General features: G+C 40.3%; 1 protein-coding gene across 1 annotated transcript in view; it reads right to left on the bottom strand.

Moving 5' to 3' along the window:
• Nucleotides 1-13,403, bottom strand: part of CSDE1 (cold shock domain containing E1, RNA-binding) — a 16,008-nt gene extending 2,605 nt beyond the window's left edge. The window contains exons 1-17 of the mRNA XM_010186808.1: nucleotides 12,983-13,403; nucleotides 10,537-10,735; nucleotides 9,705-9,814; nucleotides 9,265-9,357; nucleotides 8,504-8,601; nucleotides 8,264-8,345; nucleotides 7,780-7,908; nucleotides 7,492-7,617; nucleotides 6,396-6,608; nucleotides 5,927-6,067; nucleotides 5,684-5,842; nucleotides 5,023-5,130; nucleotides 3,998-4,173; nucleotides 3,244-3,356; nucleotides 2,424-2,543; nucleotides 2,012-2,190; nucleotides 965-1,128 (exon numbers count right to left, since the gene is read on the bottom strand). Of these exons, the coding sequence (XP_010185110.1) occupies nucleotides 965-1,128; nucleotides 2,012-2,190; nucleotides 2,424-2,543; nucleotides 3,244-3,356; nucleotides 3,998-4,173; nucleotides 5,023-5,130; nucleotides 5,684-5,842; nucleotides 5,927-6,067; nucleotides 6,396-6,608; nucleotides 7,492-7,617; nucleotides 7,780-7,908; nucleotides 8,264-8,345; nucleotides 8,504-8,601; nucleotides 9,265-9,357; nucleotides 9,705-9,814; nucleotides 10,537-10,735 (2,210 nt within the window). The 5' untranslated portion in view covers nucleotides 12,983-13,403. The remainder of the gene's footprint in view (nucleotides 1-964; nucleotides 1,129-2,011; nucleotides 2,191-2,423; nucleotides 2,544-3,243; nucleotides 3,357-3,997; nucleotides 4,174-5,022; nucleotides 5,131-5,683; nucleotides 5,843-5,926; nucleotides 6,068-6,395; nucleotides 6,609-7,491; nucleotides 7,618-7,779; nucleotides 7,909-8,263; nucleotides 8,346-8,503; nucleotides 8,602-9,264; nucleotides 9,358-9,704; nucleotides 9,815-10,536; nucleotides 10,736-12,982) is intronic.
• Nucleotides 13,404-15,773: the final 2,370 nt, after the last annotated feature.

Here is a 15,773-nt window from a genome sequence, read left to right on the forward strand (position 1 = left end):
GAGATAAGGAGGAAGTTCTTTACTGAGAGGGTTGTCAGAGGCTGGAACAGGCTGCCCAGGGAGGTGGTGGAGTCACCATCCCTGGATGTGTTTAAAAAGTGGGTAGATGAGGTACTTAGGGATATGGTTTAGGGGGTAGACAGGAGCGGCTGGACGTGATGATCTCAGAGGGCTTTTCCAACTGAGCAATTCTGTGATTCAAAAAGGTATTCTGCAGCAAGCAGAGGCCTTGCATTTACTCTCATGCACACAAATAGCATTTCCTACATTTCTGTTCCCTTCAACTGGAAAAATGAAAGGCCCACGAGCTGCCAGTACGTAATGGCTTAGCATTAACATCTCTGAACATGCTAAGAACAGAATTTTTTAGAGAAAAATTGAACGTTAGCACTTCTACAGCAGTGGGAAGACATCTCAAACTTAAGCAAAATCAAAACTGCACAGTTTTCTTCAAAATATGCAGGTGGTTTAAAAGAAAAAAAACAAAAACAACCAAAAAAAAACACCCCTAAGAAATGACATGCCAAAAAGAAAGCGTGCCTAACAACACTGCTTTTCTATTTAAAAATGAGAGTTGCTCCACAGGAAACAGGTGGATGCACCATGCCCTGAGCTGGCCAGAGAGGCCAGCAACTACACAGAAATACCATGAGTTGTCTTATCATTCATCAATTTCTACCTGGAAGACCACATTCAAGTTCCTGCTATGGCAGGGAACTTCTTAGGAACAGATTAATAAAAGGACAAGCCACCTGTAGTTAACCCACGCTGGAGTTCTGCTGCTGCACTGAACTGGACACCCTCCAAGTGCTGGCAGTTTTCAGGTGAGAGGCTCTGGTTGAAGCAGGTCAAAATTCAGAGCTCTATTTTAGGATCACCTCGCTCAGTTCAGAAGCGGCACAAACTCCACTACCGGGATGCAGACAGCGTGCCAGATTAAATCACTTTAATTCTAAGTCCTCACCAGACACGCCAGACGTTACAGGCACTGCATTTTCCTGTGCGCTGGTTCAGGATTACGGAGAACTCTACTTCATCCCCAGCCTGTAGCTCCACACCATCCTGAACTTCTTTGACATGGAAGAAGAGCTTTTTGCTGTCACCCACTTCATAGTTAATGAAGCCAAACTGAAAACCAACACATCACAACATTATTTCTTTCCTCTTGATTCAAGCAGGTGCAATAACTCACTCATTAATCACAGTTTAACCATTTCTAGGAAAAACCCCAAACCTCTGAAGTGCCTACTGAGAGCAGAAATGCCATTTCTACACTGAAACAATACTTCCAGAAGCCTAGGCACCCTTCCTGGGTTTGTGAAGTCACATCTTTTCTAAGGCTCCACTTTCAAAGTGATGCAGTAGACACCGCTGTGTAACCACTCCTTTTTGGTCTGTCACGGGCATAAGAAGTCAGTTACTTCCATTTGCCGTTCTACCTATGTATAAACCAACAAAACTCACCTAGCTTATCCATAAATGACCAGAGCTTAGAGCTCCAGAGTAACTATAAAAATAGAAAGCATGCACAGCACTTAGTTTTCTCATCATTCTGAGACAACCAACTAGGGCAGCGATCAGCCTTTGCACTTCAGGTGGACTGTGATTACTGACTGCTTAATGCTGTGAAGAAGCTTCTTCTGAAAGCAAAGTATATGCAGTTTTCTTTTTTCAAACACTTTGTAAATGCAGAAACTAGTTAGATCAGCTTCTAGGACATCTCAAAACCAGGTCTTCAGAACCAACCACAGCAGGAACTGCTGCCCAGTGGTACCTTTATCAGCACCATACCAAGTACTGAATTCACCTTTACTGAAGTCACATTATACAGGCTCACATGAACCAGTGCTTTGGTTACACACACCCAACTTCCCAGAACCAGAGCACAAAGCCAGCCATTTGCGCACAGCAGCCTCCTGGATTCAAGGGCTGATGTGGGCACCTGCTCTTGCTGCAGTTATTTCCTGTTAACAAGCATCTTCACTGAGTCTTCACCGCAGTGGTGACTCACCTGATCTTTCACACATTCCACGGTGGCTCTGCGGAAAGGCGTGATGTTAACAGCCATTGTTTGGCCATTCTGACCAAGAACACAGAGCTGAAACTTCACGGTCTCTCCCTTTTGCAGACAGTCACCTTTGTTTGCCATTCCAACAATCCCAAATGGGTAGACCTCTCCTTTCATCTCACCTAGAGGAGGAACAAGCACAAGGCAGAACTAAGAGGCGTCCTTTCCTACCCGAGCGCGTTTAGAATTTATTTCCAATATTAGAAATGATATTTCTACTGTCAGCTTTGCAGTACGAATATAGTCTGTAGTATTAATGTAATCCTCAGCATCTCTATTTACAGTTTATTAAACTTCTACGCTTCTTGTGCATTTGTGAAAGAAACATTTATAATTTAAAAGCAACAAATCTTACCATCCTCCATGACTTCGATCATGCCCTGGTATTCAGTTTGTGTGGGATCTACACTCCTCAAAGGACGAATTACTTTACCAGAGTAAACAGTTGGATCAGCCTCTTCAGTGATACCATTCACTGGAAAAAAAAACCAGACAGTGCAAGACCAGGATGTTCCAGTCATACCTTATTTTAAAAAGTATTATTATGTGATTCAGGCTGAGCAGGAGCCAGTAGTTTGCACCGCAAGACACCTGAGGCAGTGCACTCTGTCACCCAGTAAAACTGGAACAGCATTAACACAGCAATAAGTAATGACAATTTTTCTGATCAAGACCGCACTGACATCTCAGACACAGAAGCAGAAAAGTATTGCTTTCTCATGCAAATAGAGGCCGTGGAACTTGAAAGGCAAGCCCAAGTATTCTACTTCTCTTCCACTGCATTCCTATTCCCTGCTCACTTTAACCATTCAATAATCTTTAAGTATACATTTTTTGCCCCCAAGTCCTTACTACCCCCATCTGAATTCCTCCCGCAATTTTCCTTCTGTGAGGTACAGCACAACTATTGCATTTACTGATGTGGCCAGTTCTGCCACTGGTTCTCTCATCATAACCCCTCCAATTGAAGGGGACATTGCTACTCTCTACAGGACTGTTGGTCTGCACATCTGTTCTCTGGAAACACAAGCAGTATCTTTCAGGAAACCAATGACCACCACATTAACCATCATCCTCTTGGTCTAAGCTCCCACCATAAATAGATCATTAATGAACTTTATCCATCAACACCTGCCAAGAGCCTTGTAAGCAGAAAATACCAGGTACAGTCTTACCTGCATGTGTCTTGTTCACCTTCTCTGCACTAACTTTGTTTCCTTTGCCTTTTGACAAGCTGTATTCAACAGTGTCTCCAAGTTCCAGGCTATCAATATCACCACAGTATTCACTACAGGAATAGAATTACATGTAATTTTTCTTCAGTTACATGACAACAGGTCATGTTAGAGATAACATGTTAGATATAACAAGGTCAGGTCAGAGATAAGGAAGAAATTCTTTACTGAGAGGGTCGTCAGAAGCTGGCACAGGCTGCCCAGGGAGGTGGTGGAGTCACCATCCCTGGATGTGTTTAAAGAGTGGGTAGACGAGGTACTTAAGGATATGGTTTAGGGGGTAGGCAGGAACGGTTGGACGTGATGATCTCAGAGGGCTTTTCCAACCGAGCGATTCTGTGTGTGTGTGAACAGCAATGCTCATCCAACATTTACAGAAGTTGATCAGAAACTATTTAACCAGCTCAGCACCTCACATTTTCAGGAAATCCTCATTCAATTTCAAACATAAAACTGTGTATCTTCTCTAGTTTAGAACCATAGAACACCAAGACTGCTAACAGAAAAGCCTGAACCAATCCAGAGGAGATAATAAATAGAACTTGAGACACCTAAGCATATGTATTTATGTGTGCGAAGCCCAAACGGGTTTAACAGTCAACCCCACCAAACTGCACTCCCCCAACCAAACAAATCCCCTTCCCACACGCAAGCTAACAGTAACAACAAAAACAATAACAATACTTTCATTCACCTGTAGTGGAAAAAGATTTCTTTATCATGATTGGCTGTTTCAATAAATCCAAAGTTATCTTTCAGAGCTGCCACGTATCCCAGGAGTCTCTTAGAACTGTAATTGCGCCCCAGCATTCTGACAGAAACAGCTGTTTGCAGACCAGTTCTCTTCACTTCACAAACAGTGAACTCAACCTGTTGAAGAGAAGTTTATCAGTACTACATAGAAAACAAGCCTACCAACCACAATCAAACAAAAGACAAACACCAATAAAGCCCTGAAACAACTCATTTCAGAGCTGTGTGGCTCTAATCAGTATTTAGGCTGTCCAGGAAAGTAATTTTCTAGCCACTGCTCTCCCAGAAACATCTGAGAGATGTTGATGACATTTACTGCATTCCAAAGAGTATCAGTCACACCAGTGGCACCTGGCAAGGCAAGCCAACCTCTAGCACTCAGCTTCTTTTACCCATTAAAGATGAGAGAATCTGTTTATGTGATTCACTTCCTTTCCCTATACTTATCACCAGTGGCCACAGGAAGCATGTACCACTTGTTTCACGTTTTTCTAAAAGCAGTAGTTGGTGCCTTCCTAGCATGGCTCCTGAACACTGACAGTTTTCAGGCTGCTTCTGCAGATCTCTGAGCTCTTTTTCTCCCTTTCCATGGTCTTACAGGCTAATTTGTTTATAAGGGCATGTTCTCCCTCTTCAATGTTCATGTCACTCCTGATTATTCACAAGCATGATTATTCATAAGCAGAGTTCACTGTCTTAATGATAAGTCCTTGTTTAAAAAGCATCTTTTACATACTAACACTTTTCATACACATATCACCAGGTTTTAGGATATTTTTCTTTGTTATATAAAAGATTAAGCCACTCAAACCTATGACAGAAGGAAAAAAACAGGTGACATTATGCAGATACTTTGTCCTTCATTTGTTCTAAACAGGAGAACAAATCCAGAAACAAGACAAAGAGAAGCTCATGTCTCACAACCCACAAAAAATTAATTCCCAAGAGTATACTTAGTTATATTGCCTTATCTCCTATCTGGGGATTAGCAGATCCTTCCACATCCTTGGCCTGGTAAGGAATGGTCAGTTTTACTCCACAGTCATCATAAACAATTATTCCATCCTCAGCTTCCTGAAAACGAGACATCAGAACTCAGCAATCGCTGTCTTGTTCCTAAGCAAGCAAGTTCACTACATATGATCCAAGCACTGCTCACTTGAGCCACAGTGGTTTTACAGTAACTGCTCAAAAGCACAACAAAGCAATCAGCTCTGAGTAAGCAGCTTTAAATGATAACAGACAATATTTTTAAAAGAAAAAAAAGTATTACCACCACTTCCAGAAAGTATTTGTTGGAAGTTTAATTATCCTGGCATTGTTTAAAACAGCATGACACAACAAGAGAGGCTTTCCTCCAGCCCTAGAAGCTTAATTTTAACCAGTCCTATTTAGCACCTTATGTAGTAGGAGGTAGAAAGAAACTTCCCATCAAGTTCTTGGAAATTACACTTAACACCCCAGTAACTGACAATGCTTTTGTTATCTTGGTTCACACAAGTTAGTTTTCGCTGACAGGACAAACAGTGCTCCACAAAGCTGAATCACAGATTTATAAGGAAGCAGTCTCAGCCTCCAAAATCAGGAGCACAGAACAGGTGCTGCACAAGCAGAAGAGCAGCATTACCTTCTCTTTGCCTTTATTTGGGCTAGTGGCTTTGGCTGGAGTAGCTTCTTTGTCTATAGTGCCCACAAAACGGTGATCTGATTGGGTGTGGAAAGAAACTGTGCCCTTTGGAAGTTTTTTAATCCTTATAGCATGGTTTCTTTGGGCAGACAACATATCCTGAAAAACACAATCAGACTTCAGACCGACTGCACGTAATTTCTTTAAAAGCTAAGATTGCATAAAAGAATTAATCTCACTTACAGGAACAACAGTAAACTCTACTTCATCCGAAATATGAAGTTGATTTCCATCCATAATTTCACTGAAGTGAAAGAACATGCGAGCATCCCGGTCAACACATTTAATGAAGCCAAAGCCATCTCTCATTGCTGCAATCACACCCTGAGAACAGCCAAGTGGACAGTTAGTATGGGACACCTGTCTGCAGGTACACCACCCCTGTCAGAAGATGGCTAATTAAGGTCTAATTTTCTCATATGATTTTATTTACTTGGTAGTTAACTTTTTATTCTTTTAAAGGAAAGAGAGACAGCATTAATTCTGAATTTTATACCACTTACACTTTGGTTAAGTGCACACCTGAGGACTGGACTTCAGAAAAGGGAGTGGAAGACACCAGTGACTTTTGCTTTAAGTTATTAAGACAGAATTCCCGTGCTTCACTTTCATTTCCCCTCAAGACTTAAAACTTTCATAGACAGATACTTGCCATTTCCCTAGTTTCATTAGTGAACTGGAAAGTGTTGGGGAGAACCTCAATATTGGTGGCTCGTTCCAGTTTGTCACGTCTGTCTGTTGAAATATTGAATCGAACGTGGTCACTTTCCAGCAAGGTCACCTTGGATTTTGTATCTTTGTCTCCAAATGGAAGTTCTTTAGGAATCACAAAGTCAACTTTGATGCGGCCTGGTAATGGATCACTCTAGGAAACAGAAAACCCAACAGAAAAAGTTAATTCACCTGCAAGACTCAGCGTAACTGCAGACAACAGTTGGCAGAAATACCAGTGCTAAGAGAAGTCTGGGTGACACCAAATGCCTGCTGGACTCAGACCACTATGCTTCGTTTCTACTACTCCTAATTTGTAATTTACTGTCCATGGCCAAATGAAAGGTAATCTTTGGTGGTGGTGGCTGATTTTGGTTTTGTTGGGGTTTTTTCTGTTTGGTTAATTTCTTGTTGGTTGTTTTCTTTTAAGCACCAAGCATGTATTGGCAAAGACATTAAGAGTATTTCAAGAATTAAATTCACAACCATACTTAGAGCACTTCTAAGAGGCAGTGTCTTTCTCATTAAGTGCTCAAAACACAAAAAAACCCACCCCAAACCTTCCCAAAACAACAATGCAGACTCGCCTAAAACCTTAAGGGAAGCACTCGTGTGTACTCTTTACTCAAAGCCAAACATTAAAGGTCAAGTTCTGTCAAAAACCTCATTAACTGTTAATGCTCACAGGAATCCAAAGATCAGGCTTATCGCAGCAAATAATTTCTCCATTTTTTTCCCTATGCTTTTGCCTTAAAGATACATCCTAAACCCACAAAATACAATGAGAAGTATTTGAAACATTAAAGAAAAGCCATTCTCCCCAGAGTACCCCTACCCTAATTCTTGATAACCTTTAGAAAAATCACATTCAGTGACTGTTACAGGTTGCACAGGTAATGTTGTTACAGGTTAAGTACAAGACTACTGCCTTACTGCAATGCTCATGCAGCAGACTGCTACAGAACATTTTTACTGTTCGACTGGAATTCAATACAATCAATATGACATTTCAAATAAGCTTAAGTGCTGAAACTCACCTGATTTTTGCTGGGTACTTTTGGAATTACTTTGGTTACAGTTCCTTCAAAATGCTCAATGCTGATATCTTCAAAAATGACAGTTCCTTGAGGCAGCAGTCTAACATCTGTTGCAACTTCTTTGCCCTAAAAGCACAAAATCAGTCATATACCCATACAGAGGAGGGAAGGAAGCATTTTCCAATGAACCTCCTCCCCCACTTCTCTTTACAAGGGAATTTGAGAAAACAGAGCTGTCCAGTTACACCCTAGGACCCTGTCTTCATTTTTTACTGGATTTCGTCTTACATTTCGGTCTTTGATTGTAAACTCCACATCATCACCAGGCTGTAAGGCTTCTAGGTCACCTTTAAATTCACTATAGTGAAAGAATATCTCCTTCACGACATCACCCCTCTCAATAAATCCAAAGGCTTCCTAAGAACAGAACAAAGTGTTTAATAAATTGCCCATTTTCTTAATACACCAAGACAAATTTTCACAGGTTCTATTAAACACAATGAAAGACCATACCATAACAGTATAGCAAACTTAAGAGTGCACACAGCTAACGGACTACCACAAGAAATACATAAACTGAAAAAAACTGGACTTTCTTTGTTAAGATGAGTATTAGTATCAAAGATAAGCTGTTTAAACTGTTTCACCTAGTTTATACCCACAGCTTCAAACTGCTGATAGCTCTTAATATCCTAAATATATTACTTAAATCACCACTTTCAGAACAGCATTTCCTTTTCAAATGAAACTCTAAAGCTAAAGCATCACTTACTTTCATGGCACAGACTACTCCTTGACAGCGGGCTTGTTTCTTTTTTAATAGCATAATGTTACGAGCACTTACAGCACCAGTACTAGAGAGGGGAAAAATAAACAAGGCAAACCTGAAACAATGCAAAACTGGAGCAAAAATATAGTATTTCATTGGTATTTCATAATGTCATTTCATTCCTTGGAACAGGCAGGAATGGCCAGAACAAAGTATAAAGTCAGAAAAGCAGCACCAACTTACTGTTTATTTGTATCAATTACAAAGTTTATTTTATCTCCTGTTTCCAGCTGTACATTTCCCTCAACGTCCTCTGGGGTGTAAGTCAGGTAAAATACTTCCTGTAAATTAACATGGACTAATATTAGTCTATTGGCAGAACAGCTGCTTCAAAGGACGATTTACAGTTTTCTTTAATAACAATATCCACTATTAAAGAAACTAATTTAGTGAGAAAATAAAAACCAGTCAAACACAGCACACGAAAACATTCTTTTTTCCATCGTGCTGTTTTGCTGAGTCTGTAACAAGCAATTTAAGTTGAAAGGTTTGGATGTGGCCATCTTTAAATGTTAATTTCTAAACTTCAAATGTTCAAGATAAAGATCCATGAACATTGCATAACCCAGCTTATTTAAGATTTAAAAGAGAAAACCAACTACTTGGCTCTACATAAAGTTCTCCACAGATCTTAGCAAGCAACCTGTCAAATTAACAACTCTGCTGTAGTAATTACCAAAGCATGCTCTTTTTTTTTTGCCAAGAACTACAGTTCTCAGCAGTGACAATTGTCTACATTAAATTGTGACAACTTTTTTGCTCATAGACCACAGTAATGGATCAGTTAAGAGTTCAAGTAAAATACATAAGCTTTACCCCATTACGTTCGTAGCATACACTCCCTGTCAGCAGTGTCAATTGTCTACATTAAATTGTGACAACTTTTGCTCATAGACCACAGTGATGGATCAGTTAAGAGTTCAAGTAAAATACATAAGCTTTACCCCATTACGTTCGTAGCATACACTCCCTGTTGGACTCTGACCCGGGGCAGCTGGAGATTTACTCTCTAAATTGTGAGGAACAGCGCACACAACCTACCAGTCAAAAAAATAAAAATCCATTGCTAGTCATTTCAGGAGCAGCATTGTTGAATACAAAATGAATCTCAGTATCCTCTACTACACACTCAGGGATGCACTTCCAGTGTAACTCAACAGGGAACGCCAGGCTGCACAGTTTAAACCTTACAAATCACCTGCTGACTCTAAGACTGCCTGGAGCTAAGCAGGAGCTCAAACTGAACCTCTCAATTTTTACCAGAAAAACAAAAATCTATGTTGGTGTAACTGAACACTGTACGTAGTTAATATGCATGCTAAGTGAATCTAGCTTTCTGCACTGAAGGATGGAAATTATACATGTATAGAAAACAGGCACTAACTTGTCCATTTATTCGTTCTTCAGGTAATATTTCTGGTTTTATCTTCACCAATTTAATAGCAATGGGTTTTCCAGTTCGGCGATCAGAAGACACTTCGAATTCAACATCGTCTAGGAGACAATCAAACATGGTAATGGCATCACAGAGTTTTCTTTAGGTTGGCTTGTCTTTTGTTGGGTCTTATTTCTGTTTGGTTTAAATCACTACATGGTTGCGTTTCACAATTCACTGCTTGCAGCCAAACACAAAGGAGTAAACCTCAGGTGGTTACCAAGGAATGACATTCTATTTGCAAATGTCTCTCTGGTTATTCTGCTTATTCACCCCTGTTGCTAATGAACTACTCTACTGTAACAGCTTGCCCCTCAGCAATTCCCTTCCCCTTCACACTGAAGTTCAGACAACATAACACACGCCATTAAACAGTTTAGAAGCTTCATCCCACATTAATTAGTAGCATGAAGTAGCTGCCTTCCCATTCTGAAAAACAACCAGGCATCTTGAAGCTAATTTTAAAAAAAGAAAGTAATACTGAGTACGTGAGGCATGTTCTTCCACAGTCTAAGCACTAGCTTCCATCTCAGCAACACAAGTTTGACCTAACACCCCACCTTTTCCAGAATGGCCCCAACTGTACTGGTACAAGCTGCACAAAGCTTGAGTGCTGTAAAGCTCTCTCATCAAGAGTGGCAATTATTAATTCAATTGTCTCTTTAGCCCATCGAAGCAACAGCATTTATCTGTTCATGCCACAACACAAAAGGATTTTCTATGGCAAGTGAAAGAGATTGGTCTACACTCGGTCAAGCAGCTCTGAAAGTTGCCCAATTACCTCCTACTTTGAGCTCCTGTAAGTTGCCATTGTACTGTGAGCAGTGGAAGAACAGTCTAGCTTGCCGTTCTGAACACTGAATGAATCCATACGAGGTCAGCAGTTTTTCTATAACCCCTGTCTCACGCAGCGCTGCCGAAGTACCATTGGGGTACCCGTTGTGTCCATTGTTGTGGAGCAGGTTTGGATCAAAGCTCATCTGTTACAAAGAAAGCGCAGGGGCGGGGGGGAAAACCTCATAAAAATACTTAAAAGTAAGTTTCCTTTCTCCATACCCACATAACAGAATAACAAAGAGCTTGTGCAAGTCACTGTAACAAGCAAATTCCAATAATTTTTAAGACAGAGTAAGAGCATGAAAATAGTCAAGCTTTTGTAAAACAATAATCCTTAAATTTAGGCAGGCAACATATTTACAAAATAGGCCAGAAACAGAACACCAAAATAAAGCTTGCTCATACCAAAACATACTTCTGACTAAGTGTTACACCTCCAAGTTCTCTTACAGTGACTATCTCGCATCAGATCCTGACAATACTGGAAGCATCTGCTCTTCCAAGTTATCAGGTAATCAGGAAAACGGGACAGTTATGAACGAGAAGAATTAGGTTCACATCCCTGCAAAGCCTGTCCCCAGTTTGTCTGTTCAGTCTTTCATAATAAAAAAATGGGTTTACGTATTTAAAAATTTTTGCAGAGTTATGGAATACCCAGAACTAAACTAAGGTTTCTGTGGCATGGCAGTTCAAGAGCTGGAGAGACGGAGAAAACTTGAAAACAGGATTAAACTAAAAAAGTTAAAGCTGTAATGTATTGTTAATTTAACTTACATCTATGAAAACCACTTCTGGGGGAGGGTTGGGTGGCACGCGTCTTTTCAAGGCACAGACTCAATCCTTAAATATTCACAGGTCCCTTTACTAACTCACTGGCTTTTTGATGTGCAAGTCTCAACTTTAAAGCAAGCCATTTGTATTTACAGGTTAGCAACTAAATCAGTTGAAATGTGTCACACCTCACCAAACACTAATTCAAGGACTCCTGAAACAACTTCTTCCCCTCCTGAAACAGTCAACATCCATCTTAAAACACAGTATTGGAGGGGTTTATTTGCTGCAGTTTCCAGAGTATTTATTTTGGAAAGAGAATGAAACTGGTTTTGCTCTCTGCCTTCTTGTTACATCAAGCAGAAGAGATTAAAAAATTAGTCAACAATATGTTTAGAGGAGATAAAAAATGTCTGAGGAACCTGTAAACCAGTCACGCTTCTTGCTCTAATACAGACATTGAGTTACTCAATGTATAAAATGTTCCAGTTACAGTATGTCTTATTATGCTGTTTGGAAATCAGTTTAAAAGTGATCAAATAGCATCACTGCAATACATCAACCCTCATCTTTTGAGGAGGGCAAGCCCTAGGACACTCCATATGCAAGAAGATGCCCTTGTGGGAAGGCAACAGCTGACTCAATTTTAAGCCATCCTAGAATTTGAAATACTTTTCAAAAATAAATTGGTCCTGCAAATAGGGTGGCTGGTGGAAGGGAAAATGGTTTATTATTATACCTTTTCCCATCAGAATAACAGGCAAGACGATTAACCCGTTCTGAAAGCTCAAACAGTGTGACAAATGCTTCTCGTGAGTCATTACAAAATGGTCACTTCACGTCTCTGAAACAAGGTAAGTACACAAACACACATACGCCCCTGACACACACATTAAGTAACAGACTACTGCTAAAGGTGTATCAGATACAGTTGGATTTAAAGGAATATTAGTAGTATAGCACAAAGAAACTCATCATCAGTCATCTAAAGCCTGACTGCTTAAGTTCAAACAAAGACACACTCCTCAGGGTGGCACCACATCTGCTGTAGAAAGACTCACAGTAAGGTCAGCAGTCTCTCCAAATGCTTGTCATGTTCCTACACTCGTTCAAACATAATGGTGTAACAAAAACCAAGCACAACATCCATCTACACCTATCACCAGGGGTATTACCACAGAACTCCAAGAAGCTTCTAGAGAGTTTCTGCCAGCAGCTGACTTGTAAGACAGCCAACCTGCCGGTTTACACGAATAAAAAGGGTGAACCTCACCAATACAAGTGCTCAGACGAAGAAAAAATAAACAAACACAAACAAAAACCTGTGCAGTAAGACTTAAAAAAGACTAAACAGAGGTTATTTGAAAAAAGAGGACTGGAACCACACCACTACCATTACTAGAAGAGAGAAACATCATACCCAGCTCTCTGGGGTTACAAGTGTTGATAACTAGAACCATATTGCAGGTACTTGCCATGCTACTACTGAACCAACACAACAGCAAAGAACTGCTGAAAAAACCCCAACAGAGAACCCCAAACCCACACCCTTCTGTTGACAACTGGTTCCTATTAAGTTTAGAAATATATAAAACTCTTTATATAACACATGCACCAACCTCGCAGTGATATTCAAATATTGCACTTTCAGTAGTTTTAGCTGATTCTTCTGTTTCAGCACGAGTTTCTAAGTATGAAGACTGCTATTATTTAAAAAAAAAAAGAGAGAAAAAGAGAGAAAGAAGAAAGACAGCAAGAGAACGTGATCTATTAAGCTAATAGAGAATACAAGTGCTGCTGCCCTGGGCAGTTTCAATACAGCACTGGAGAAAACAAAGACTACTAGCAGCGTTGGGACGTGCTCTTCTGAAGCTGTTGAGTAGGCACAAACTTCTTGTTTCAGATCAAGCCTTGTATCTTCAGTGTAAGTTTCCTCTTCTTTGGTCTTGAGTTGTTGTTACGATGTGGTATATTCTTTTCCTGATCTGAACTTGAAGCAGCAGTTTCAGGTGGTAAATTCTGTTCTGTTCCACTTCATACTGGAGAAAGGAAAAAGACACACACTAAATATCACTTGAAAAGAAATCATCCATCAGTCCTAGGTGTTCCTATGAACAGGTGCATTTCCTCTACCTAAACACTGTAGGTTTGATCCATGCTAGGAAAGACTGTTTTACAGATATATTTGGCATTCCTATTTTCAGTCCTGCTTTCCAAGAAACTCTACCCTCAAGCCAGTGATCTGGTATTTCCAATTTTAAACTCTTCAAACGTTGTTGAGACATTTCAGGAAAGGTCCTGGGTTGTACAATTAAAACAGCAACTTCATTTTGATGAGCAGCAGCATCATTTAATGCAAGTCTTAGTCCTCCTATCATTAACTTTATATGGGTGCTGTCCCAATTTAGTTATGAAGTGCTTGCACAGACTTTCAGAGTAGCAGTAGGGTGCACGGTGTGGGGGAATTAGAATTCCCTGGTCATTTTTGTCCCAAAAGGTAAGCCAAGGACTAGCGATACCTGAAGCACCTTTAGCTCTGTATAAAACAAACTCCTCAGTGACAGGCACAGACGCTGCATTCGTGCTCTACACGGGCACCCTGGCATGGCACGTGAAGTAGCTGCAGAGCCATTCTCCAGGCTTCTTAAAACAGGGTTTGCAAAACGCTGACTACGTACTAATAATATTTGTTGACACAACAAGGAAGCCTCCCTGCAACAGTAACAAGACAATCATCTCCTAGGTCTCCCAGTACCATTTCGTATTTTCAGGACAAAGAGGTTTAGACAAACTGCTGCCTACCACATCAAACTGAAACGTTACAGGAAAAGAAGCTTCTTTAATATGGACAAAGCGCACTTCTCCACTGCAGTGGAAAAGTGAATTTCACAATTTATACCGAGCGCTGAATTCCCTTCAGTGAATTTGAAAGACTCAACTTAAGTGACTGAAACATGAACGCAAAGACATTTAACCCTCACTGCAGTGGAAACGCTGACTGTAGTCAGCTGTTAGAAAGAAGAACTCTAAACCCCAGAAGCACACCGTGCCTGTATGCAAACTCGTCACACAGATTTCACAGAGGTTTCTATTCCAATGGCCTCTCCTCCAGATGAAGCATCCTCCTTTAGTCACCAGTTGGAAAAACTTTTGGCTGTCAGACCATTACAGATACAAGAACGAGACCAAATCAACGAGGTCACTACAAACCAGTACCTGGCATGAAAGGTTTGCAGAGCAAGATTCAATTATTAACAACTTACAAATCAGATGACACAAAGCTATTGCAAAAACAACAGAATCACTAAAGTTTTCACTTACGTCCATATCAGATTCAGGCAAACGTTACCACAACCTCGTTCAGGACAGCACGATATTTTTGACACCATTTCAGATCTCAAATGAGCATCCTCCCAGACAAGTTCAAAAGAAATGAAGCAGGCAGACACTGTACCACAGGAACTGCACAGACACCAAGAATCTTCTTACTCATGTAATTCTCTCTCATCTAATTAGACTGATATTATTAGAGCTCTACTGCAGCTGTAACTTGTATCGTATTACATTTTTCTAGACATAGAATATATTCTATTTTCACGGAATAATCAGAACCCCTCTTCTGCCCATAGACAACTAAAGCCAGTTTTGCCAAGTAATGGAATAAGGGATATGTTTTACTCTTAAAAGACTTAATTACTGATTAAATTAAATTGATTTAATAACAAGATTGGTTTACTACACTTAAGTTATTAAAAAAATGGGGCTGTCAAACAAGAGTAACTCGTAAAAAAAAAAAAATCAGTGTGTGTGTCTCCCTCAAATTCTTCACTTTTTAATTCAGCTGCTATAAATACTCCTCCAAATGGTAAACACCCTAAGCAGCTGCCCAGCCCTCAGGTCACACCGGGTTCTGCATTTGTACATTTACAGTTGAAAGGATAAACGCAGAGACAGGGAAGTACAAGTCCTGTTCCTGAAGTGTTTCAGGAGCAGATTTTGGTAGGCAACAGTGAGTCCCATCAAGCTGTTCACAGCTAAACTCCACCTGTACGGCCTAACCATGGAGCCTGCCGGCTTACAAACACTGCTTTGTTCACCGTCTTCTTTACAAAAAGAGCAAACTGCACGTATATGTATTTTACTGGACTAGAGCACGTACTTCTAGAAACAGCCATCTCTTACACGACTAAGGTCAAACTTAATAAAGATGAAACTTGGTATTTTCAGTGTGTGCGCATCACAGGTACTAGATGGCACCTGGACAAAGCTATTTCGTATCTTTTCAGGTGAATATCGGGAAGTACTTCTGAGCACCCCTACAAATACGAGATCAGCTACTAACACCCAGCAGATGAGTGAAGTCACTTTTTCATCAAAAAACCCCACATCTACGGGGAAAGAAAAAAAAAA

The sequence above is a fragment of the Mesitornis unicolor genome, unplaced genomic scaffold, assembly GCF_000695765.1.
Source record: "Mesitornis unicolor isolate BGI_N332 unplaced genomic scaffold, ASM69576v1 scaffold8576, whole genome shotgun sequence".
In the NCBI taxonomy this organism is placed as follows: Eukaryota; Metazoa; Chordata; class Aves; order Mesitornithiformes; family Mesitornithidae; genus Mesitornis; species Mesitornis unicolor.